This window comes from Cyphomyrmex costatus, unplaced genomic scaffold (assembly GCF_001594065.2).
Source record: "Cyphomyrmex costatus isolate MS0001 unplaced genomic scaffold, Ccosl1.0 scaffold152, whole genome shotgun sequence".
In the NCBI taxonomy this organism is placed as follows: domain Eukaryota; kingdom Metazoa; phylum Arthropoda; class Insecta; order Hymenoptera; family Formicidae; genus Cyphomyrmex; species Cyphomyrmex costatus.
The window spans coordinates 6,271-31,729 of NW_017275522.1; the positions used below are offsets into that span (position 1 = coordinate 6,271).

Sequence of the window (25,459 nt, forward strand, 5' to 3'; positions counted from 1 at the left end):
TTTTATTATTAAATAATTTTAGAAAATATGTATCATTTTTTATGATAAAATAGAGATTAGGTAATTAGATAAAATCCTTATTAACTTATTGTTGAAATAGCCAAAACACTCTTGATCATGTCAGTCTTCTTCAATTACTTCTGTGTCTTCGGAGTAGTCACGCTACTTCAGTAAGAATGGATACCATATATGTAATTACATATATGATGGATACATTCAGTATAATCTTGCATGTATATATTTCATGTCATTGGGCGGGTATTGGATGACAAACAAAACAGTGACAAGAATGTTTATATATAGTATGATAGTACATACTTATTTGTTTAAAAGTACATTGTGCTAAACAATCCTGATGTAAGACTGAAATATTATATATTTATACGGTATACTGAAATAAAGGCTATCAAAATGATGCTTTATCCATGTAGGTAAATTTGAAAGTGTTGAACAAAATATATTATTCATACATGTATATAAAAGGCTTTATTGCACAAGAGCAAAACTGTGTTCATTTATTTAGATAAATAAAATACAGAGAGAGTTGAATAAGATATTACACGATCATTTCCAGCTCCCGGGCATAGTCTATCGCGAGAGCTGCCAATTCAGAACTCGGGATAGGCTCCTCAGATTTTTTCTCGCTAGTCGTGGTGAAATAAAAATAGCCATCTTTGGAAAGATTCCAGTTCTTCTTGACGGCAAAGGCCTTTATGTCCTTCTCTGTGCTTAAATTGAGCATTCTTGCGGCGTCTTGAATGGAAATCTTATCGTATGCGCTTTCCATGCATGCACCAATCTCATCGCGAACAGTATTTAATAAAATGTCTATGAAGAAATTATACGATGCGGCTGGCACGTTACCCTTAGCCAGGAAAATCTTATTATATGAACCCTCCATCAAATATTGCTCCAAACTCAAGGGATGCCTTATGTATACGTTTGACTGTATCTGATCAGATGGTAGAAGTTCCAGCTCCGTGTGAAATTCAGCAACTCGATTTTGAGATAACAAAAACAAAAGATTGAGACCAAGAAGTTGATATTTGTATGCCGACTCCATCAATCCAGATTTATAATCGAAATAGTAACACTTTAGTTGAGCCATATATCTTTCGAAGGAAGGTATATCCTCAGTGGCAATGCTCCATTGTGCTCCAATTTCCAATATGTCTCCTGTGATTCAAACAAAATAAAATTTTTGTTTTAATCTCATAATAATTTGATGTATTAACATTATGACTCAAGAGCTTAAAATTAGCAATACATACTAGCGATTAATAATTCATTTTGACTGGCCGTGCTATTTGACGTCGGGAGAAACATCAGATGAGTAAGTCCGATCTATATAAAATAATTATCACTAAACTATTTATTGTTATACAATCAAAATGTTATTTCTATCAAATTATATCTAAACACATTTTTAAAAATACATATCTAAAAGCTGAAGTATTAAAAGAAATGATTATTAAAATTTGAAAACAAAGTTGATCGCAAGTGATGACAATCCATTTTCATAACCCACAAACGCGATGAGGTTATGATGATATTTTTTATCAGTAAATACCCTATTTAAAAACGCGAATGAAGTATGTAAATTACCTTCAATTGATTGAGTAATTCACCACATTTCTTCAAATTACACGGCGTTTTTGTCCATTCGCGTTTTAAATTCTGATACAAGGCAACAACATCCTCGAGGGCTGCCATTTTTAATATCTCGCCACTTGCCTCATCTCACCACAAAACAACGAGATATTTAAAGCCCTGTGTCCAGGATTCGGATCGAGAAATGTGTAGCCAATCAACTTGCCGTTTTTCCGTAAAACATGTTGATTGGTTACAGGTTTCTGCATTCTAGAATTTGGACCGAGTTTCAGCATCGTGGACAGAGCTTTATTCCATCGTAGATTAGAAAAAGACGAAGAGCAAATTGAACCAAGATTAAAATTAATTTAATTGATGGAAACGGGCATTAGAGAGTCAACCAATCAAGATTCCCTTCTTTTCCGTGAAAATAGAAAGAAAGGAATTGTAGACGGTTTGTTAGCCCGCCAATCCCGCCATGGGCGCCATGTGATGTGCGATTTGATCACAAAGATTTGAGAGCATTAAGTTTATTTACTGGTCATATGCGCAAAGTGAAATTTTGTAATTTTATAAATTTTCAATTGATTCTTTAACAGTAATCTTTAACAGCGATTTTGTGACATTAATCTTTATTGCATCCCGTTTAATACTCGTGTTTATAGTTAGAAACATGGCAGTGCAACCTAACCAACAGTTTAACATGGGTATATGTATATATATATATATATAAGATTTTATTTGACTTAATGTTTGTGTTGTTTCAATATAATAATTTATTTCTCAGATCCTCCTACGCAACAGAGCTTTGTCAGATTTTTCAAAAATCTTCCCGAAGTGAGTATTTAAATTATTGTTTACACATAAGTAAACTATCTTTAAAATCCTTTATTTTTCATAATTATTATGTATTAATTATTCTTTTAATGTTAACACAATTGTTAATTCTTATTGTTTTTAATTAATACATTTTAATATTTTAATTTGTAAAAAATAATTGACTTCATAATATATTTTTTTACATTGTTAAAGTATGTCAAAATATATTTGAAAGAAAAAATTAAAGTTATGATAACTGAAGTAAAACTGTTTGTATTATTTTAATGTTAATATGATAGGTGAGTCATGAAGCAACCTTAATTTTTCCTTTAAAAATCAAGGTGGTGTATATTAAGATTACTTATGAGGTCTATTGTTTTTAGCTGAACTTCTTGCCACAGTTTATCTTTATTCTTTTTTTCTTTAATATGAAAAGAAAAAGAGAAAGGATGAACTGTACATGAGTTCAGCTAAAAAGAAGAAGCCTGTTAATTCATCTATGTGTGGATTAACTCGTGTAACATCTATTGAAATAATATTATAACAAAAATATTTTGAATTTCTCAAAAAAATCTTGTAATTTTTTATATATAAATATTGTTTTTTTACAATATTTATATTTCAAAGAAATGAATATAGTTGCCATGTATAAATTTAAATAAATTATATATATGGATTTAAACATAATATTTTTATTTTAATTTAATACATTTTATTAATCTATAATGAATCTAAAAAATAAGGTATTTTATATTTGAAATAATTGAAATACTTTATGACAGAGAAAGATTATATAAAAATATTTAAATACATTTTAATCATATCCTGAAATATGATTTGTAAAACAAAAACTAGTTTTTTTAGGATATTACTTAAATATTTCAATATTAAAGAATATTTGTAGTTTAGTTTGTTATCAATATTATTAAGAATAAAATTAGGAATAAAAAATTAACAAAACGTTCATACTCAGTTCCAGTAGATTTTACTTTTATTTATATTTTTGTGTCATTGAGAAAACAATGTTTTATGAAAATAATTGATGTTATGTAAACAAATAAGTACTTATACAATTGTAAATGTGGTAATGCTTTTTCTATTTTTCTACACAGAAATAGACATAACACTTCTATTAAAAAAAGCAAAAATATATTTATTTCTATAAAATATGAAAGATGTCTGAGTTTTACAATAGTAATGTTTTATAATACTACTAATTCAGAGTATTAATTATGAATTTATGATATATGTTTATGAGTTTCATTCTTGATTCGCTTTGATTTTATTGCTAACTGTAAATACATTATAAATAAATGTAACAATTTGATTTCAAGTGCGAAAGAAATTTTTCCATGCATAAATAAGTATTTCTTAAATAAGTAGGATGTAACATCTAGCCAAAGATCTCTTTAGCTTTTTCCTTGGCCTTGTCATATGTACTGGTTATTTTATGACCAACTCGGCTCCAAAAAGATGGGGTTGTCGTCTGCATTACCTCTGTTGTAGTTTCTGCCACTTCTGTTGTAGTTACAATTTCTTGTGTATTGCGTGCTGTGGACCGTAGTATTATTGTTTCTCTTGGTTTTTCTCTGATGTCCCATGGATCGTCACCACCCATGGGTGGTAAGGTAGCACTAGGATTCGGTCTGATTCTGATATAAAAATCATCACTACGTGATGCATCATATGGTCCACCACCATATGCTTGCAAGATTCGTGACTCTGGTTTGTCTTCCGTTTGTCCTGTAGTTGGCGTCGATTGTTGCTCTTGTTCTGCAGTCAACTGGGCCCTTTCGTTGCGTTGCAGTGGAATTACCCTTGACGCGGTTTGGTCAGAATCTTGATTAAACTGATCGTCAAAACGGGACGTTTCACTTTGTTGAAACGATCCTGATTGTTGATTATATTCATCATGTTGCGATGATTGAGAAATGTACGAATTTTGATGCTTATTTTCTAATCTATCCTTGTCTTGTGTTTCTTGTTGATTAAAATCAATTGGTTTAGACTGTTGTTGTATACCTTCTGTTTGCTGCGACATTGAGTTAATGTTATGACGGGGATAATAATTGTCATGTGAGCCTTCGACGTTAGTTAAGTCACTTGGATGGTAAGTGTAATGCCATTGCAAACCTACTGTAGCATCATTTGATTTATGCACCCAATGTAAACGGTCCATGTTTTCTCTTTGATTGTCAAATACACTGCTTCCTTGAGTCGAATACAATACCGTCGACGTATGATGATTGGATTCAGGATACGTTGCGCGACTACCCGATTCGATAATTCTTTCATTGAAGTTGTCTATATCAGCCTCCGGGTTTACCTCAACTGGTTTAAAAACGTCATCAATAATTGTGTCTGTTCCATCTGTACGTGGTGGATTGGAACCATGTTTTTGATATCGTGGTCTTGGTTTTGGTTTTGGTGCTGGTTTTACATTAGTTAATTGATCTTGATCGGTTTGTTGAGTAAAATCTCGTTCGAAATTTTTGTTTTGTGACATTTGTTCTAATTGCCATTCGAATTGTTTGTTATTTGTGTTGTAGGATGGATATTGGCGCGATTGCTGCGAAAGATCGTCTATGTTCCACTCATTTTGTTGTGAATAATGTTCCAAGTGTTGAGTATTACGTTTCGGCCAGTTAGGTTTCTGTTGTTGCTCTCTCTGTTGCCCATACTCCAAATGTCCTGCTGTTTGTTGTGAGAAATCATCGAATCCTCCAATCTGTTGAGTTAGATCTTCATTCTGTTGAGTGAAATCTTCCAAATGATGATTACTGTCTTTTGGTTTGCTAGATCTGTGCGGTTGGTGCAGTTGTCCAAATTCCAAGTGTCCTATTTGTTGTGTAAAATCGTGAAATCCTCCCGTCTGTTGAGTGAAATCTTGACTTTGCTCATTGAATTCCTCCAGACGTTGACTTTTTGGGTTACCAGGTTTATTTATTGATTGCGTTTGTTGACCGAATTCCAGTTTGCCAATAGATTGTTGCGTAAAATCATCTGATTTCATTGTCTGTGCAAACTGTTCACTTTGCTGTATCGAGTCTTCTAAGTGTTGATTATCAATTTGCTGTCCGAATTCAAATTTACCTAGTTGAGTTTGCTGGGTTAAACTATCCGATCTTGCTGTTTGCTGTGTAAATTGCTCTAATTGTTGAGTGTCATCTGCTTGCTGCCCAAATACAATTTTACCACTCGTTTGTTGTGTGAAATCATCAGATCCTTGTGTCTGTTGTGTAAACTGTTGACTCTGCTGCATTAAATCCTCCAAATGTTGATTATTATCAATAGTTTGTTGGTCATATTCAAGTTTACTACTCGTTTGTTGCGTTAAATCTTCTAAGTGTGGGTTATCGACAGTCTGCTGGCCAAATTCAAGCTGACCTTCCGTCTGCTGTGTGAATTGTTCACTTTGCTGTGTTGAATCACTCAAATGTTGATTACCAACGGTTTGTTGACCGAATTCAAGTTTACCACTCATTTGTTGTGTGAGATGATCAAGTCCTTGTGTCTGTTGTGTAAACTGTTCATTCTGCTGTGTTAAATCTTTTAAATGCGGATTATTGACAGTTTGTTGGCCAAATTCAAGTTGACCTTCTGTCTGTTGTGTGAATTGTTCGCTTTGCTGCTTTAAATTATCCAAATGTTGATTATTAACAGTTTGCTGGCCGAGTTCAAGCTGACCCTCCGTCTGCTGCGTGAATTGTTCACTCTGTTGCGTTAAATCTTTTAAGTGTGGATTATCGACAGTTTGTTGGCCAAATTCAAGTTGACCTTCTGTCTGTTGCGTGAATTGTTCGCTTTGCTGCTGTAAATTATCCAAATGCTGATTATTAACAGTTTGCTGGCCGAGTTCAAGCTGACCCTCCGTCTGCTGCGTGAATTGTTCACTCTGTTGCGTTAAATCTTTTAAGTGTGGATTATCGACAGTTTGTTGGCCAAATTCAAGTTGACCTTCTGTCTGTTGCGTGAATTGTTCGCTTTGCTGCTGTAAATTATCCAAATGCTGATTATTAACAGTTTGCTGGCCGAGTTCAAGCTGACCCTCCGTCTGCTGCGTGAATTGTTCACTCTGTTGCGTTAAATCTTTTAAGTGTGGATTATCGACAGTTTGTTGGCCAAATTCAAGTTGACCTTCTGTCTGTTGTGTGAATTGTTCGCTTTGCTGTTTTAAATTATCCGAGTGCTGATTATCAATAGTTTGCTGGCCGAGTTCAAGCTTACCACTTGTTTGTTGTGTAAAATCATCGGATCCTTGTGTCTGCTGTGTCAAATCTTTCAATTGTTGTGATTCTTGACCGAACTCCTGATTTTGCTGTGTGAAATCCTCATTTTCGATTGCTTGGTGTTCTTGAGCGTTGCCATGATAAGCGTCTCGCTTATATTTCCTATGGTATCTGCTTTTGTGTTGATATTGCTGATGAGTCTCCTCGGTGCAGTCGGCGCCGTGCCCCGCGTGACCCAAGTCCAGCGATCCGGTGACGAGTTGCCCCGAATTTGCTCTGTATGCTGCAGAATCATAGCTGCTACCGCTAGTATGTGCACGAGACTCGTGAGAGGTATGATAACGTCCTTGGTGCTCGTTGTATGCGTCTCGATCGTAATGTGCTCTTTCCGTGTGACCAACCCCGTGTCTAGAATGATCCGCGATAGTCCGCTCTGGAGCTACGCTACCCCCACTGTGACTGGACGAGCTCCAATGTTCTTCATAGTGTTGCGTTTCGCCAAGTCTGTTAGGATAAGTGACATGACTTGAATGCGGATTGTATACGCGCTGAGAATTCTCGGCGAGCAGCTGATTTTGAAGCACGCCAGACTGATGTGTGCCCAAGACTTCTGCTTGACGGGTCTCGTCCAGATGATGTTCTCTCAAATGCGCGTTATGATAGCTTGTGTGATGACTATCTCTGGGAACTTGTACATACCCGAGAGATGAATGACTCGATTCAGGCACAGGATGTACTTGAGACGTGTGTGTCTCGTGGCTCTGATAAGTTCTGTGTCTCTCCGTGCCATATGTATTTGCGGCCGCGGTAGGATACGAGTACGGCAACTGTTGCCTTACATCGGTGAGTGTTTCTCTTTGCTGCTGATCAGTATAATGATGCACACTTCCGGTGGATGGGACGCCTCGGTAGCCCAAATGTTGCCTGTAATCGTTCTCAGCGGTCTGCAAATCGTGGAAACCGACTGCTTCCTGAGTCGAACCTACGTGCGTGGCGGCAGTATGGCCGGTGCTAGAGGCTTGATGAAAAGTTCTTCTAAAATTGTCGAGATCTTTCTGCAAGTTTGTTTGCATCTTGTTGTGTAATTCATCCAGTTTTACTGAGCTAACGCTGCTTTGAGGAACGCCTGAACTATAACTGGAAGTATAGTTTTTCTTATAATAGCGGACCTTTTTGGGCCCGGTTACGTATTGACCTTCCTCTTCGAAGACCTGTCCATGACCTCCGTCGGTCCTATAAGAATCTGCTTTGCTCCAATTATTGGGAACTGTTTCGATGTGATGCTGCGTGTCGATCGCGTGAGTGTTAATGCTGGGAACGTGTTGATTCACTTGCGAATATCCATCGTATTCTCCAAAATCTTCAAGTCTTTCACTCTTACTACCGATTCTTGTTGATTGTGTTTGTTGGCTGTGCACTCTGTTGTATCCGGTCTCCTTTGTGACTGTCTGTCCTAGATCATATGCGCTTTGGGAATCGAGATGCTGATTACTTGGTACGTGTAAAGAGTCATATCTGTGTTGTCCGCTCAATTCGCCTAATTCAGCTGCATTCACTCCGTGTACGTTGTCTGTGCCGTAGGACGAGGTAAAATTCTTTTTGTAATACCGTACCCTTTTTGATCCTTCTACGTATTGCCCTCGTTCTTCGTGAACCTTGCCATGTCCACTGTCTGTATTGTACTGATTATGTTCGGTCCAGTTTCCTGGTCTGACGTAAGCATGATCATTTAGATGCGTCGTTCCTTGAACTAAATTCGCGTGATCTTGATAACTGCCCAAAGTTTGCTTAATGCTTGTTTGGAGGAAGTCGCAGGTTTCTATGCAGCCACTTGGCGCGGACAATGCTTGGGCAATTAATGCGGATAATATGATTATCCGTCCTATCGCCATTATTCCCATCCAAATCTGTGAATTTAAAACGGAAGTTTTGAAATATTTTAATGATTTTATTTCATATATTTTTGCGGATTTTTTATTTACTGTATTAACGCAAGTTAATTTTTTTGAGATTAACAGATTTGCTGTGTGTTCCGCGAAAATTGTGTGTGATATAACTTATATAAACAAGTTCATCGAAGTCAGTTTTTGCGATAAAGAGGAGATAATACATAAGATATATATATATATCGAATTTTTTATAATAATATTGGCCGGTCTTTTTCAATTAAAACTCTTATTTTAATATTATAAAACTTGTATCTTTATCTTATTTTAATATTGTAAACTTTTAAAGATAAATAATTTTTATCTAATTGTATATTTTTTTAAGAGAGAGAGAGAGAAAGAGAGAGAACAAACTCACGATTGTAATACATTTAGTTTTCTAACAAATAAGTACATGAGCAATACATACGGATCGAATTATGCGAAATATGTTTTATTAAATAAAATAAGATATTTTATAGGAGTGACGTAAGTGATCTTAAAATAAATGCTGTTAAATTTAATTCTGTTTGCATTAAAGGAAGAATAGAATGTTTAAATACATGAAAATTTAGTAAACGTAATTTATATTAACATAGGCATAGAAATGAATTGAAATCCTTTCGTGGATGTACTATTTATCAATAAAATCAATAAAAGCCTATTTACAAAGTTTTAACATATGAAGCTGCTGCAGTTGACTTGCGCGATACAGCTCACAGAGCTGTAGTTTTGCGGATGTGTGATCTAGTTGACATATATTTAACTGAATCAAACGGCTTTATATTTGGAAGTTTTCGAAAGTAGAGTACTCTTTATTGAGATAAAATATAAAGAAATAATGGTATAGTTAATATAAAAAAATACCGATCGAGGTTGTATGCATTTAGTAAGAAGAATACAAATTTATATATTTTATTTATAGATTAATTGTCTCTTTGTTGAATTTAATATCCGTAGCATATTTAAGATTTCGCATTCACTGACAAGACACAACGTTTGTTTATACCACTTAAATCACATTAGGAAAACAATATTATGTTTTATTACCTTATAATAGAAGATCGAGAAACACTTATAATTCAATTGTATGCAGAGATGTTTTCACTAACACTGTAGGCTTACATATAGCAGAAGAAGATTACCGCAAATCCATTTATGTTCTCTCCCCCTTCTTCTTACCCATGATTCTCGGATCGTTCTTTTTCGCTTTTACACATATTAGCAGTCTTTTCTTCTTATCCATTACAGTCCAGACTTGTTCTTATCACACATAATTCTCAGCAATGTAAGATTGGGTTCCCCATCGTTGACGTAAGTTTTAGTAATCTTATTAATTTATTTTCGATGTATCTTTGTTATAGAATCGAAGTTATGAATCATATTAGTATTTTGAATCTCTTTTAAACTGATCAATTTCTTTTTATAACGTACTTTTTATTATAGAAAAACGTTCCTTAATATCTGAATGTATACTATATATATATATATTATATAAACAATACCAAGTTACATATTAAACAAAGTGTCTTAAAATCGCAAATATACAACTGAGTAACGAAAGTTTCAATGGTCTCAGCTGCAGCTTAATAATACTTAAATTATATGTTCAATTTGAATTTATATATGTATTTAGTGTTGTGCGGGTCGAAATCATTTTCAATCTTGAATCATAAGCCGAATTGGGGTAGTAATATCAAATCAAACTAATAAGTAATTTAATAATATTGATATTAATAAGTACTTTAAAAGCTGTAAATAATTGTGAAAAATATTACCTTAGTTGAGATTCGAATATAGATTTCCCGAATTACATATTTTTACAATATATTATAATATTACAAATCATATATTATTTATTTTTGATATATCCTTATGAAGTAGAAATTATGGATCATATTAATTTTTTGTAGGTTTTTTATGCTAAACAGTTTTATTTTTAAACATATTTTTTGTTATAGAAAAACATTCGACTTAAAAATAAACGGTACATGATTATACATTCCTATAATTTTATTTATATATAATGATATATTAAAATTAATGGTATAAGATAATTCACTGCATTTTGCATAAAATAACTTTTTTTGTAAAAACAAACTTTTATTATTGTTATTTAAAAGAATGTTTCTGGAATTGAAAATAATGGATAAAGATAATTATCTCACTTATAATTGCAAATTGATCACGTTTAAATATAACACTTGAAAAGTATATTATTATAGTTCATTAATATCTATTATCTCTCATTTAATCTTGATTTAATCCTGTTTGATTAAAGTTGTACTGCAACATCTTGACAGATGAATGCATGATGCATTGTCTATTCACATATGTATACGGCAACGGACATAACTCAACGACTTCCAGGTAGTCGCTACAAGTGGTTTTCCATATTTGATTTGATGTGTCATTGGTTAAATCATTCTGAATTTGTAACGATGATCAGGCTCACTTTCATTCAGTGATGCTAGGAACAATTTCAAGGTCTTCGTTACGTAAAGGTCGCGGCACCTCGAATAACAATTTGTATTCTCGTGCTTGCACTTCACCGGAATAGAATGGTGGTGGACTCTTTATAAATAAAGAAATCCAGAAAACACAGATTACAAAGAATAAAAAACGATGGCCCACTTTGTTACAGACCTTAATTAATTACTGACCTTCCTAGAATATGAACTCTGATCTTCTTTTATCACGCTAAGAATAATGAATGATATTTCCACGATGTGGACCACTTCGTGACCTCAATATAAGGGTGTCATTGAAACTGTTGGGATTTCCCATCGACGAATTAACATGTATGAACACATCTGAATATATTCGTATATGTTCTCATTAAGATTTACATTAAATAAGAGCTAATTTATTTTTATGAAATTTTATTCAATAAATATTGTTGTATCTCTTGTTCTTTTTTCTTCATCTCTCTCGTTTGGGGATCGATTTATTACATCGAGAATTTAAAGAAATATTTATTATAAGAATAGTTATGTTAAGATTTTTATGTAAGAATATAAATTACTAAAAATTTATTTACTTTATATCTATATCTTGGTAATATAAATATATATTTTATGCAATTTTTATATATTAGAAGCTTTTAACTTAGAACATCTTTTTGTCTCAGAATATTATCAGTACTTCTGAATAACGTAAAACATTTATTTATATTGTTCGTTGAGCTAATACGTTTCTTTAAATTTCAAATTTTCATAAAATCACACGCATCAGAGTTGTGACGACCTGTGATACTCTGACCTCTCGATAGGCATTGACCTACAGATACGTTAGCAAGGTTTTTAATTTCTGAGAAATATAAAATGTGTGTATGATGGTATCATTCACAAATAGTGTATCTGAATAATTGCAAGAAATGTTCAAGGGAAATTTCTAGTAAATAAAAACATTCTTATGACGTGATTAATAACAAAATAACAAAATAGCAGCAAATTACAACATAACAATAGGATGAAAGTTAAAACAAAGATATGTCAAAAAAAGTCAAATATATCAATTATATCTTTCTAACAAAATCTTTTTCTCTTTACAACAAAACTATTTTTTATTATAAATATTTTACTTTAAGTATCTTTGAATTTATTATGTATAATCATTACATGTTATACATTTCTTAAAAATTATTTGAAAATATATTCTTGTATATATAATAAAACTGATTAATATATAATTGTTACATATCAAAGAAAATATTGGTCTACAAGTATGCTCCCGCCGTTTTTACAGGTATAAAACTATCTATATGAAAACGGCGGGAGCAAACTTGTAGACCTACAAATGTAGATAATATTAATAATATTGAAATTACAATCGAGAGATATTGTTTTAAAAATTATATGCTTATCTCTTTTGAAGCCAGCAACTAACGCAAAGAGATCAAGGATAAATTTAAATGACAATTTATACGGCGTAAAATTTAACATATAACTAGTGATGTATTATTGCTCTTAATTCATTACATACATTATTTTTGAAGTATTTCTATGAACTGTGTATTTGAGATAATTTATTGAAAGCACAGTGTTCCAATAATATCAGGCTTTATAAAATATTTCTGCATTTCGCAATAAAGATTACACATGTATAGAAATTCATGGAATTATTGACTTGATAATCAACAAGTTGACGCATAATAATTTGTATTTCAGAAACTTGATACTACAATACGGTTCTTCAATAGATCAGATTATTATACGGTACATGGAAGCGATGCTCTTTTTGCTGCACAGGAAGTATTTAAAACAACGTCCGTTTGTAAAATGATTGGAGCTGGTAAACATTATTTAGAAGTTGAATAATTTTTTAATACTTATATAAAAGGGCAGTGTCTTAGATTTTTTTAAAAGAATGTATTTTAACAACTAAAAGTAAACACATCTGATGAAATAAAAATCATTGGTTTTCTAATTTAAAATATTCTAATTTTAATGTACTCAGATCTCTTTATATTATATTTTCTATATGTATTTATGCATGTTTAGTATGTTTAAAAAAGCAGAATTAATATATTTTTTAATACTATTAATACGCATAACAATACGATAAATGTATCATATGTGTTTGATTTTTTATAACATTATATTTAATTGAAAGAGTGTTAGCTGAATTTTAGTGTAATTTAAAACATTAATAATAAAACCAATGTCTTCTTTTACAGAGCCACATAAAACGGAAGGAGTTATTCTTAATAAAAGTCATTTCGAGACGTTTGTGCGTGATTTACTATTAGTAAAGCAATACAGAGTTGAAGTTTATGTTAACCAAGGCTCGTCTAAAAATCAAAACTGGATCTTAGAGTACAAAGGTTCGCCTGGTAATCTATCTCATTTCGAAGATATCTTGTTCGGCAATAATGACATAGCTGTGGGTGTATCCGTAATAGCTGTGAAACTGGGTACAGAAGGAAAGTCCAGAGTGAGTTTATCCGCGTGCATGATAAACTATATATTCCTACTAAAATGTTATACAAGAGTTCTGATATAGAATTCATATATTTTATGGAATCAATTATATCATAATTATAATTTTTTAAATAATTGATTTATTATTACGCATATTATATATGATTATATATAAAATATATTTAACAACTTATATATAGTATACAGAGTAACATGTGTTATAATTTTTATTCATACAAAATCATTATATGTACCTATATATTAATATATACAACGTGTTCGTAACTGGCAGTACAACTGGAAAAGGGGTGATTCTACATGAAAAAGTCAAATAAAAAATAGCATAAAAATTTTTCATATGAGGCTTTGTTTTCGGGAAAATCAATTTTAAATATTCGCCGTGTATATGTTCTTAACTCTTGAAGAGCAGAATTTTGTGTGTTCGTGAAAATAGACAAGATTTTCAACAATTTATAAGTGATAAAATTCATCGTGCACAAATATTTCGTTTTATTGCATATTCTCGATTATTTAGTGCAATAAATATGAGCAGAAATAATAGCAAGTCAAGTCGAGACATAGTTAAGTGCACTAATAATATCTGGTAATATTGTTGATTTTTCCGAAAATAAAGCATCATGTAAAAAAATTTTGTTTGGACTTATTTTTTTTAAAAAGAATCACCTTCTTTCTGGTTGTACCACCAATAATAAAACATCCTGTCTAAATTGTTAATATGTTATAGGTTGTCGGCTTAAGTTGTGTAGAGGTCGTTTCAACTTTAATTTCAGTGATTGAGTTTCAAGATAATGAGTCATTTTCGAATCTAGAGTCGCTTATTGTAAGTCTCGCTCCCAAAGAATGTTTATTAATTCAGGGTGAGGGTAGTTTTGAGTTTCAAACTCTTAAGCAAGTACGTATAACATCAAAAATATAAAGTAAATAAGTTCTTAAAGTATAGATATATACTTTACTGAAATATTTAATTTCACACCTAATTATAATTTTGTATTTATTTTCTAGCTAATGGAAAGAAGTAATGTAATGGTTACTTTGCGAAAGAAAAATGAATTTGCTAGTGATTCAATCATACAGGATTTAAACAAATTGATAAAATTTAAAAAAGGACAAAAACAGAATGCGCAATCATTGTCTGAAGTCAACTTAAATTTAGCTATGTCTGCAACATCTGCTCTCATTAAATATTTAGATGTAAATGTTTTCACAGTTTTATTTGTAATAATACATACAGGATATCGTGTTTTTACTTTATCTAATCTTGATATGTTTGTTAATTTGACAATTTTTTATAATGAAAACAAAATTAACAAATCTAGCGTAAGAAATTTGTTAATTAAAAAATATATATATGAAATAAAAAAACATTTTATTTTCCATTACTTTGATATTAAAAATATAAAAAGTTAAATAATAAGCATTAAATTTATATTTTGAAAATAATTAAATTAATTTAGCATTAGAATTTGTGTAAAAAAATGACATTCTACTTTTTGTTGCTGTGTTTCTTACTCAGTAATTTTTTGTCAGTTAACATCAGACGAAGGCCACATGAACCAGTTCAAATTGAATCAAATCGAGCAATCACGATACATAAGATTGGATTCTGCAGCAATGAAAGCTCTTAACATCGAACCACATACTGATACAATTTCCAACTTATATGGAAATTCAGTTGCCAGTGTTTTAACATTGTTAGATAAATGTAGAACTGCACAGGGGCATCGATTGATCGCACAATGGGTCCGACAGCCTCTTAAAGACCTATCTTTAATAAAGGAACGGCATGACATCGTTGAACTATTAGTGACAAATAACGAATTAAGATCCACTCTTAGTGATGACTATCTAAGACGTATACCAGATTTGCAACAACTCGCGAAGAAACTAGCTAGAAAAAAATCGACGTTACAAGATTGTTACAAGTAAGCTATTACTACAATGTTATAGAAAATAACTAATTATTGTCATGATTAGAATTAAAATAGATTGATATGCTTTTAAAGACCATATATATTGATGTATTTATTATGTGTATGCTTTAGGATCTATCTGTGTGTATCGTACTTGCCAAAATTATTGGAACAGCTTTTATTAGAAAAAAATGTGACAACATTAAACACAATGATAATAGAGCCACTAAAGGAACTTATAGAGGATATGGATAAATTTCAACAATTGGTAGAGCAAACGATCGATTTAGATTCTGCTGAGAAGGGTGATTTTATGGTCAATCCAGGATTTGCAGATGATTTAAAAAGTAATAATTTTAAATTGTAATTTCTTATTTAAAGACATATAGAATGCCTAAAGATATGCATTAAATTACAAATATGTAGATTTATATCTAAATTTTAAATCTCTCTTAAATAAAAAAAAATGTCAAGAGAGAAAAAATATATGACTTTCGACATGTTGGATATTGTATTTTCTTTCTAATTAATATTTATTATTTTACTAGATTATAATCTAGTAAAATATGATGTATAGACAATAATTATATAATTAAATATATAAACAATTTTATGATATTACAGCATTAAAAGACGCAATGGATGAACTGGAGGAAACCATACAAAAACAACTCAATAAGGCAGCAAATGATCTTTGCATGGAGGCAGGAAAAGTGATAAAATTAGAATCTAATCAACAGCTTGGCTATTATTTTCGTATTACGTTAAAGGAAGAGAAATCACTTAGGAACAAAAAGCATTACACTATTCTAGATTCTAATAAAACTGGTGTAAGATTCCGAAACAATAAGTTAAACGAATTGAATGACGATTTTATAGATGCCAGAAATAAATATTTGGAGAGGCAGAAAGATGTTATCGTAGAAATTGTAGAAATTGCAGGTTGTTTAAATATAAATTACTCTAATATTAAAATACAATATTAATATATATAACATTCATAATTTTTGTGTTATTTATATAGCTGGTTATAGCGAAATAGTGCGTTCTATCGGTGGAGTACTGGCGTGTCTCGATGTTCTTACTGCATTTTCTTCTGCAGCAGTAAGCGCTAACAAAATATATGTGCGTCCCAAGATGATTCCAAGCGAAGAAGGTGAATTAAATCTCATTCAAGTCAGACATCCATGTTTAGAAGTACAACAAGGAGTTGATTACATTGCTAATGATATTATTTTTAAGAGAGGTATGAATATAAAAATAGTGTAGTTAGAATTAATGTAACTAAAAAATATTAAAGTAACTAAAGATAGTATAATAAAAAAATCGCAATATTCTAAATTATATTATGAAAAATTCTTTAAATTCTTATTTAACTTATTTTTAGATCAATGTCATTTTTGCATTATTACTGGCCCAAATATGGGAGGTAAAAGTACTTATATTAGATCAATTGGTGTAACTGCATTAATGGCTCATATTGGTAGTTTCGTTCCTTGCGATGAAGCAACTATATCGTTACTGGATTGTATACTGGCTCGAGTGGGAGCTGACGATTCTCAATTAAAAGGATTGTCGACTTTTATGATGGAAATGATAGAAACAGCTGCCATTTTAAAAGTAATTTATCATTAAAAATAATTTATCCATTAAGAAATTATAATAAAAAAAAACAATTAAAAATATAATTTTTAATCTTTGGCTGGCACCGTGGGGTACTAGACGCCTCAGTGTATTTCAACTTTAAATTAAGACCCCTTATTGTTATAGAAAATGGAATTTGCAGTCTGTTAAAATTAAATTTAAAATTAAATTTCACTAAAATAACCTTATTAAAGTAACATTTCAAGAATATCCTGAATTTTTGTCAAGTCAAAATATCAAATAGCCTACTCGCGGCAAGCGATTTTATAGTTGGGATAGACGCCCCACTGTGTTAGCTATGCGATTCTAGAGAAGTGTGTCAGCTAAAGGTTATATTAAATTTTACTTGTAGACAGCAACATGTAATTCTCTTGTAATTATCGATGAGTTGGGCAGAGGTACATCTACTTACGAGGGTTGTGGTATAGCGTGGGCAATAGCAGAGTAAGTAATACACGATCCAGTCTCGCTACGTGCTCTTAGCGCCGAGACGCTGTCGAGCTTTTTGTGATGATAATTTATATTATTATAAGAAGAGTGTTGATATTTTGTAATATTTTATATTTTGTATATATTCTCTTAGGCATTTGGCAAGGGATATTAAATCATATTGTTTATTTGCAACGCACTTTCATGAAATCACCAAGTTAGCCGAAGAATTACCCGCTGTAAAAAATCAACATGTTACTGCTCTTGTTGAAGATAATAAATTGACGTTACTTTATAAAGTAATGCCAGGGATTTGTGACCAAAGTTTTGGTCTTCATGTCGCTAAAATGGCTAATTTCCCATCAGATGTAATAGATGTATGTATTTTACAGAAAATATTAAATATTAAGATTTTCTATTTTATATATTGAGCTATTTTTTGTTTAGTTTGCTAAAAGAAAACAAGCTGAACTTGAAGATTATCAACGCGTAGGTTTTGAAGAATCTGATAATCCTCAGAAAAAGCAGAAGATTATTCAGGTATTTTTTGTTATTGCTATTATTATCAGTATAATAATAATAAAATGAGATAATTTATGCAATCATTAATATTTAATAATTGTTCCACTAATGGTGGATTATATATATATATATATATATATCATTATTCTAGATGAGTTAGTAGAGAGAATGTGAGCACTTTTTTTTACTGCATGTATCAGATGATAATGCGTTTAATATTGTTGCAGGAAGGTGAAGTTCTTATTTCGCAATTTCTTACGAAATGTAAAACTTTGGATCTATCTTTATCCGATGCCGATCTAGAAAGTCAAGTGTTAGCATTGAAAGAAGACATTCTGTCCCATAAGAATCCTTATATTGAAGCTTTACTTGCCGATTATTGAATTGAAAAATACATACAAAAAAGGATTTAAAAACAAGCAGTATTATTTATATATATATCTATCTTTTACAAGTTAACTGAATCAAAAGAAGAATAAAAAGATGTAAATATTTTTTATTAAATCATTTTTATGATTTATTGAATCATTTTAAATGCATTATATTCAATCTTTATCACTCCTCTTATTCTTTTTAATAATTACCGATTATTAAATAATTACCTAGATTAGAATAATTAGTAAATAGTAATATTTGATCGCATATTTTGGACAACTTTGTGGCTATTTTTGAACTGAATTTAAATAAATACTAAAAAGTTAATTTGGCAAAAAATCGTTTTTTATGCTAATTTTTAAAAAAGTTGGAATGTCCATTAAAAAAGTAATAAAAAAATACTTTTTACTAAAATTTAGTGCTGATTACATGTGCTTTTAATGTACATTAGTTCAAATTTCGTTACGTTATTTTTTGTCAAAAACAATCACAAAATGCGTTTAACAGCCATTTTGTTCATTTCGGAAAATTAATTCTTATTTTACAATCTTTTTCGAATTGTTTAAATTTAAAATTCATGTTGTATTTCCACGATATTAGAGATGATACCATCCGCGGGTAACATATTGATTCGTGTTATTCGCCGTTGTAACCTTGAACTTGACTAGCGTATTAGCTGGTTCTGGGGAGTGTCTGGAGAAGGCCTGTCAAGTGACTGTTGATCGTACATTTTTCTATCGTTTTTATTAATAACAATTATGGATTCCGCGGTCTTCCCGGAGGAAATTTGGATTAAGATTTTATTATACTGCGATGTACCTGATATTATCGCGTTCGGCAGCACCTGCAAATATCTGAGGAAAACGTCAGATACGGATTACTTGTGGTAAGTGCGTTAGGTTAGATTTACGTCAAATGAGTGTCAAATCAAGCCTGCCTCGAAGCGATGTACATACGTGAGAAATTTTATATGCGAGATTTTACATGCGCAAATTGATGGGTATTGATCTCGCTCATTTTTTCGTGGACTTTGTTATTCGATTTTCTTGCGATGAGAACAGTCGAGTCTTCTCTTTGCTGTGAGGGAATCGAGTGTCAGGCATGCAATAAGAATGTATAATCATTATTGCTTGAAACAAATCTTGAGCGGGACGTTGCTCTCTAGTTCGAAGATAACATGTGTTGCATTATTTTAGGAAGATGAAATGGTTGCAGCTGATCTCAAAGGTGCACTTTAGATTTCCGGACATAAAATGCTTGCAATTGCTCAGTGTCAGCTTCAAAGCCATGTGCTACAGACTGCATATGGTGATAACATTGGGGGAGAACGTTCCTTTTCCAAAGTGTTACCACTGCAGTGGTTACACGTGTCAAAGAAATTGCGTCGAGGGCTCAAGTGCCAAGGTGGTAATCGAGATTGGCAATAAATACACCTGGGTCATTACTCCTTACTTCGGACTGAGAAGACACTTCTCCATGTTCGGTATTCCCAAGTACAATAATAAGACTCACATGGAACAGGCGCAAATTCAGAATGTTCCAAGTAGTAGTACTCGCACCAAGTCTGACACAAAGTCATTAGCGAAGAGATTGAAATTGTTAAAGCTGCCAGAATTGGCAACTACTAAAATACCACGGCCAAGTGGACCGTTCTGCGTTTTCTGCAATCCCGTAAAGTTGTACAGAGAGAAAAGAAGATTAACCACACATCAGAATGATCCAATGTGTTATACCAGGCCAAATCCAATATACCAAAAGCTTATAAATGGTTATTGCACTGACACAGTGGAAGTGCTTGGTATTCCAAATGTGGATGTTGTGAGCCCGGCAGAGGCCTTGCTGTGTGAGGGCACGTTCCCAGTTCTCAAAACTTTTATCGATCACTTGTTCCATCAGATGAGCTTGACTGCGACACTTAGAAAGCCAAATACCGTACTCATGTTTTGCGAACCTTTAGCAATGCATCCTACCTTGAGAAAACAATTATTACATTATTTATTCCAGGAAGTTAAAGTTGCGAGGTATATAGTGATAATTTACAATATATACATTCATACATATAGTATTTACGCATATATATAATTTTAATAAATGTATTTTGTATGTTACATTTATAATTATTATAAATTTTAATTAATTTAATTGTTATATATTATATACTAGCATATATACTAGTATATATTATATATTGTTATATACTAGCACTCTAGAATTACAGAATGTCAATAGTTGTATAAATCTACAGTTGAAATTATTACAGAGTATGCTTGGTACCAAAACCTTTAGCAGCGTGTGCCATGTTGGATGTGGAAACCTGTGTAGTAGTTGATAGTGGTGCTTTGAGTACAACAGTGGCTGTTGTAATTGGAGGACGCGTTATGCCACAGCGGTGGAGACTATTGCCTGTGGGTGGATGGCATGTTGCTTATCATTTGAAACAAGCTATGTATTGGCAACCGAAAGAATATCATCAAATTCCTATATCGTACCTAGACATTTTGGCTGTTAAAGAAAGATGTAGGCTGAGTTATAATATTAAGAACGAAGAGAAACGTCTGGGACAGAAAGCAAGGGAGCACATTAATCTTCGAGTTGATAGCTATGCGGACTATAAACAATTTTGGGTATGTATATACTATACTGCTAAAAAATAAATTTACGTACTTATAGAGATATTGTATAAAAATATTGTTTTTTAGAGAGTCTCATTAGGGCCAGAATTATATATAGCTCCTGAAATGATGTATATTAGTCTGCGTTTGCCTGAAGTTATAAAGGATGTGACATCAGGATTACCGGAAGATATAATGCATGATTGTCTTTCACATATTTTACTTACTGGTGGAAATACAGATCTTTCGGGTTTCGAACTGAGACTTACCAAAGATCTATGTGAGCTATTGCCAGAGTATAGCAAGATTTTGGAAGTAAAAAGCTGTCCTGGTACACACAGTTGGAATGTCGCAATGGGATCTACATATGTGCCTTTAGCTGTGCATCCTGGTAAGTATCGATAATTTATGTATACATATATTGTATTTATGTACTAATATATGATTAAATATGGAACAATGAATTATGCAAAAAGTAAAATAGCATAATGGTATAAAAATAAAAAATATATTTATAATTTAAATACATTAAAATACTCATAAGTACAATAAAGAAGAACATAACATTTGAAAATATCATTAAATTACAGTATTAAGAAATTTTAAGGTTTAAATTTGTTTTAGATAAAACTCCACCGGAATATATTGAGGGTAATCCATTTTGGCTGTCACGAGAAGAATACGTACTATTTGGATGTGAATCTTTGGAACATAGTAACGAAGATATAATAAGTGATGCCTTATAATATGAATGCTTCACTTATTATGTAACTGTACAATGTACGGATATATAATGCATGATGACAGGAAAGTAAATGTTACCATCGTTAAGTATATTTTCTCTTATATTGTCTATAAATTGGAAAAGTAATTTAGATAATTGAAGGGGCCTGAAATACATTCCAAAATATAACTATCATGTTCACACTATACTTAAGGCACCTAAATGTTTTTTTCTCAAATTTTGCTATTTAAAATTTATTTATTAGTATAGCATGTTTAAGATATATACCAGATGTTCTATTTTGACGTACATATAATATCCAAAATGAGATAAGACAATTACTATTTTGTGTTGAATATTCGAGTCAGTTCTTTTTTTAATGGCTTAAGAGAGTAAGTAGAGGCTTTATATCCATTAGCTTAAAAAAAATATACATATTCTCTCTCTCCAGATAGTACTATAAAACACATAAAATAAATCGACTTCATAATGACTTGTTTTGTTATGTCTTGTATAAGGAATGTTTTACTTTATAAATTGAAAGGGACATCTTGTATATATGCTCTAAAACTGCCCCTATATTAACTTTGAAACTTATGGCATTTAAATTTCCATATATTAAAAAGGATTCATTATCTATTAGTATTTTAGAATATCATGGAGCTTTGTATAAAGCTAATTAATATGCCAGTTGTAATGTACTTTATATGTATATGTATATATATATATAGTACATTCGTTATTAATTCTATCAGGAGTATCATCCAGCACCTGATACCGTTCAGTGCAATGTTATATGTTGATGGCATAAATGTTTTAAAGTTGCAATATAAGATTTTAGTGCCATCTGAGCATATTTAAATTATAAAGCTATTTACTTTTATGTACATAGCACTTGCAATGAATTGTTTTGTAAATATAGGATAAACAAAGCTGCTTAAATTGAAATTGTACAGATCATTATGTAAACATCAAGCAAGTATTATAATACTAGAAATAGTATTTCCAGAAATTGTTCACTATTTCGTACATTTATATCACAGAGAAATCTTGCCAAAAGAAGTATGTGTATGTTAAAAAAGAGAAAACATAGCAACATTTCTAGTCATTTTAGATATTGATAGCTTTTAAATATAGGTTCGGTGAAGTGAGAGATTTCTCTTCCAAGATAAAGTAAATAATCGCACTAGCAACTTGTAATAAATAATAAAAAGAACAATGAATCTTTAGATTATATGTTCATGAAATGTATGGATACTGTTATATTTTTTTGTTAATGATATAGAATATAATTTTATGAATAAGTTAAGACATAATTATTGGTATGGTTACTCTAAGATATTTCATTAAGAGACTGTAATGAATTCGATAGCTGTAATTAGAGTACATATTGAGATGAGTTAAATTATTATTTAGATAAGAATATATAATGTGTAGCTAGTATAAAGCAACTAATTAAAAAATAGTATTGTAAATGTGCTATGTTATAACTGATGTTTGTATTAAAAAAAAATATCTATCTAAATTATTATTGTGTTTAGCTACTAGAATTTTATCAGAGAAGACTTACTTATAGGTGTTCACATGGCTTCAATTCTGTAAAATGCTAAAATGTAAGTATAAAATATTAAATATACTACATAACGCAGAGAGAAAGAGGGAAAAAGAGAGAGAGTAGTTTATAATACATAATATATACGTACATGCTGCTATATCCCGTTTTCACTTCACTTCAAATGTGAGAAGTTTTGCATCTTTAATATATTTCGAACTTCTAATGATATATATGTATAATGCAATACAATTTTAAAAGTTCACAATAAGAGAAAAAAATACATTACTTACACAATAAGAGAAAAATAATACATTATTTACTTGACTCATGCAAAATATATTTCTTTGCATATAGTACCTCAATGTTGGTCATTTTGCTCTTGAAGATTTTTTTATAGTGTGATACAGAGAGAAAGAGAGACAGTAAGATCGTTTAAATGTTAAGTCGCACATACATTTAATGATAACATGAATCTAGAATATAAAGATACTGTTATTTGCCATATGACAACTCACACGTTTGCAACGAACGGGGAACTAACGTTTACCGTACTTGAAAAATGCAGCGCGCGCGCACTGCAAAAACTTCATTATGTCAAAATATAAAAATTGCGTACACATATATACATATATATATAAAATTCACTGTTGCTTGTGGTTCTGTTATACTTATTTATAAGAGATGTACAACATGTAAATAAATCTTTTTCAGATATTCTTGCGTTAATATGTTTAATTATATAAGTTAAGAAAAATAAATATAAAAAATAAGTCTTTAGAATGTAATAAAAAAGTAATATATAAACAGAAAAAAGAAAGAAAAGTTTAATTTTTGTTTTTCAGAAAATTTAGAAAATTTCTATTGATATTGTCATATATAAAATATAGACATGATGTTTCTTAGAAGAGTTTACACAAGTATTATTCTCTTTATATTTAGACAAGGAATACTTATTGTCTAGAATATAAAAAAGAAAAAAATTTTTTGTATTTTTATGCGATTATATTAACGGTTTTATTAAAAATGTCACAAGCTTTTTTGTTATTTTATTGTACTTATAAAATCATCTATAAATTTTTATTTATTATACCACAGTTGATGAGTATAAAACGTAATAAAGAAAGATGTTTGTGTAATTTCATTTCTTACTACTTACAGATTATGAAAATTAACTAAAATATTATTCATTGTGTATATATTAATATTAAATCTAATGATATATTTTTATATGTGTATATATATATATATATCTTTAACATTTTCGAAATTAAATATAAATTATACGTTCACTGATTTTTGTATAGATTGTTACCGTAAAAGTTTAAAAATTATTTCATATTTATGAATCTTACAAAGTATGACGTATTTTTCAGATAAAATAAAATATATTCAAGATAATGTATCATTTATAAAAAATCCCATTTCATGCATGTATTCTAAAAAAAATCTAAAATATATAATATACATTATATACACATACACAAGTGTGTGTGTGTGTGTGTGTGTGTGGTGTGTGTGTGTATACACATATATTGTATGTTCTATACTTTGGTTATACTTAAATTGTTTATATAATACATGAAGAGCAAGCGAAATTTTACAACACTACACTAACATCAACAAAGCAACGTATATTATGTATAATAAACTACGTATATTACAAGTAGTCAATATTTTCACAAACCCTGATAATAACAATTCATCAAACTAGAAGAAGTGGTAGAAAATGTGTTTCTTATTATTTTGTACATATATAAATTTATATTTTATTTTCTAATACCAGTTGTACCAGTCCTATTTCACATAAAAAACAATGCTTTACATTATAAATAAATTTTATACTTGTTATGTAGAAATTAATTTTTATTATTTCACAGAAAAAATAAATTCAACAGAGCTGCACAGCCGTCATTTTTTATTGAACAATATTATTGAGATTAATTGGATGAAATAAATCCCGATTATGAATGTGTCTTATGGATATAAAATATTTCATACAGTGTCGCATATATTTTGTTTTTTTGAAGATTTAAAAACAATCCTAAATTAATTCAGTTACAAACAATCCTAATACAATTAACGCTTTTATATATGTTACGATATTATATTATTAGTATATCAGATGACTAATAAAATTCATAGTATTTACAGAGTAGGCGTAGTTGATGAGAATTCTGCAACT

The 25,459-nt window shown here is 30.8% G+C and overlaps 3 protein-coding genes across 3 annotated transcripts; 2 read left to right on the plus strand and 1 right to left on the minus strand.

The window, feature by feature from the left end:
• Positions 1–488: 488 nt before the first annotated feature.
• Positions 489–1,734, minus strand: Rpn12 (regulatory particle non-ATPase 12). Its single transcript, XM_018552030.1, has 3 exons — positions 1,606–1,734; positions 1,272–1,344; positions 489–1,176 (listed from the first exon to the last, which is right to left on the minus strand). The coding sequence occupies exons 1-3, from the start codon at positions 1,711–1,713 to the stop codon at positions 557–559; spliced, it is 801 nt and encodes a 266-aa protein (XP_018407532.1). The 5' UTR covers positions 1,714–1,734; the 3' UTR covers positions 489–556.
• Positions 1,735–2,092: 358 nt separating this feature from the next.
• On the plus strand, positions 2,093–18,428 carry spel1 (DNA mismatch repair protein spel1). The gene is made up of 15 exons (XM_018552043.1): positions 2,093–2,303; positions 2,378–2,427; positions 12,733–12,856; positions 13,242–13,498; positions 14,231–14,398; positions 14,509–14,697; positions 15,034–15,428; positions 15,549–15,763; positions 16,041–16,358; positions 16,441–16,662; positions 16,804–17,036; positions 17,413–17,504; positions 17,644–17,866; positions 17,937–18,029; positions 18,239–18,428. Exons 1-15 carry the CDS (start codon positions 2,264–2,266, stop codon positions 18,392–18,394), a joined length of 2,775 nt encoding a protein of 924 aa, XP_018407545.1. The 5' UTR covers positions 2,093–2,263; the 3' UTR covers positions 18,395–18,428.
• Positions 18,429–19,142: 714 nt separating this feature from the next.
• Positions 19,143–21,883, plus strand: LOC108783465 (uncharacterized). Its single transcript, XM_018552033.1, has 5 exons — positions 19,143–19,272; positions 19,583–20,407; positions 20,647–21,010; positions 21,086–21,389; positions 21,623–21,883. The coding sequence occupies exons 1-5, from the start codon at positions 19,145–19,147 to the stop codon at positions 21,742–21,744; spliced, it is 1,743 nt and encodes a 580-aa protein (XP_018407535.1). The 5' UTR covers positions 19,143–19,144; the 3' UTR covers positions 21,745–21,883.
• The last annotated feature ends 3,576 nt before the right edge of the window (positions 21,884–25,459 follow it).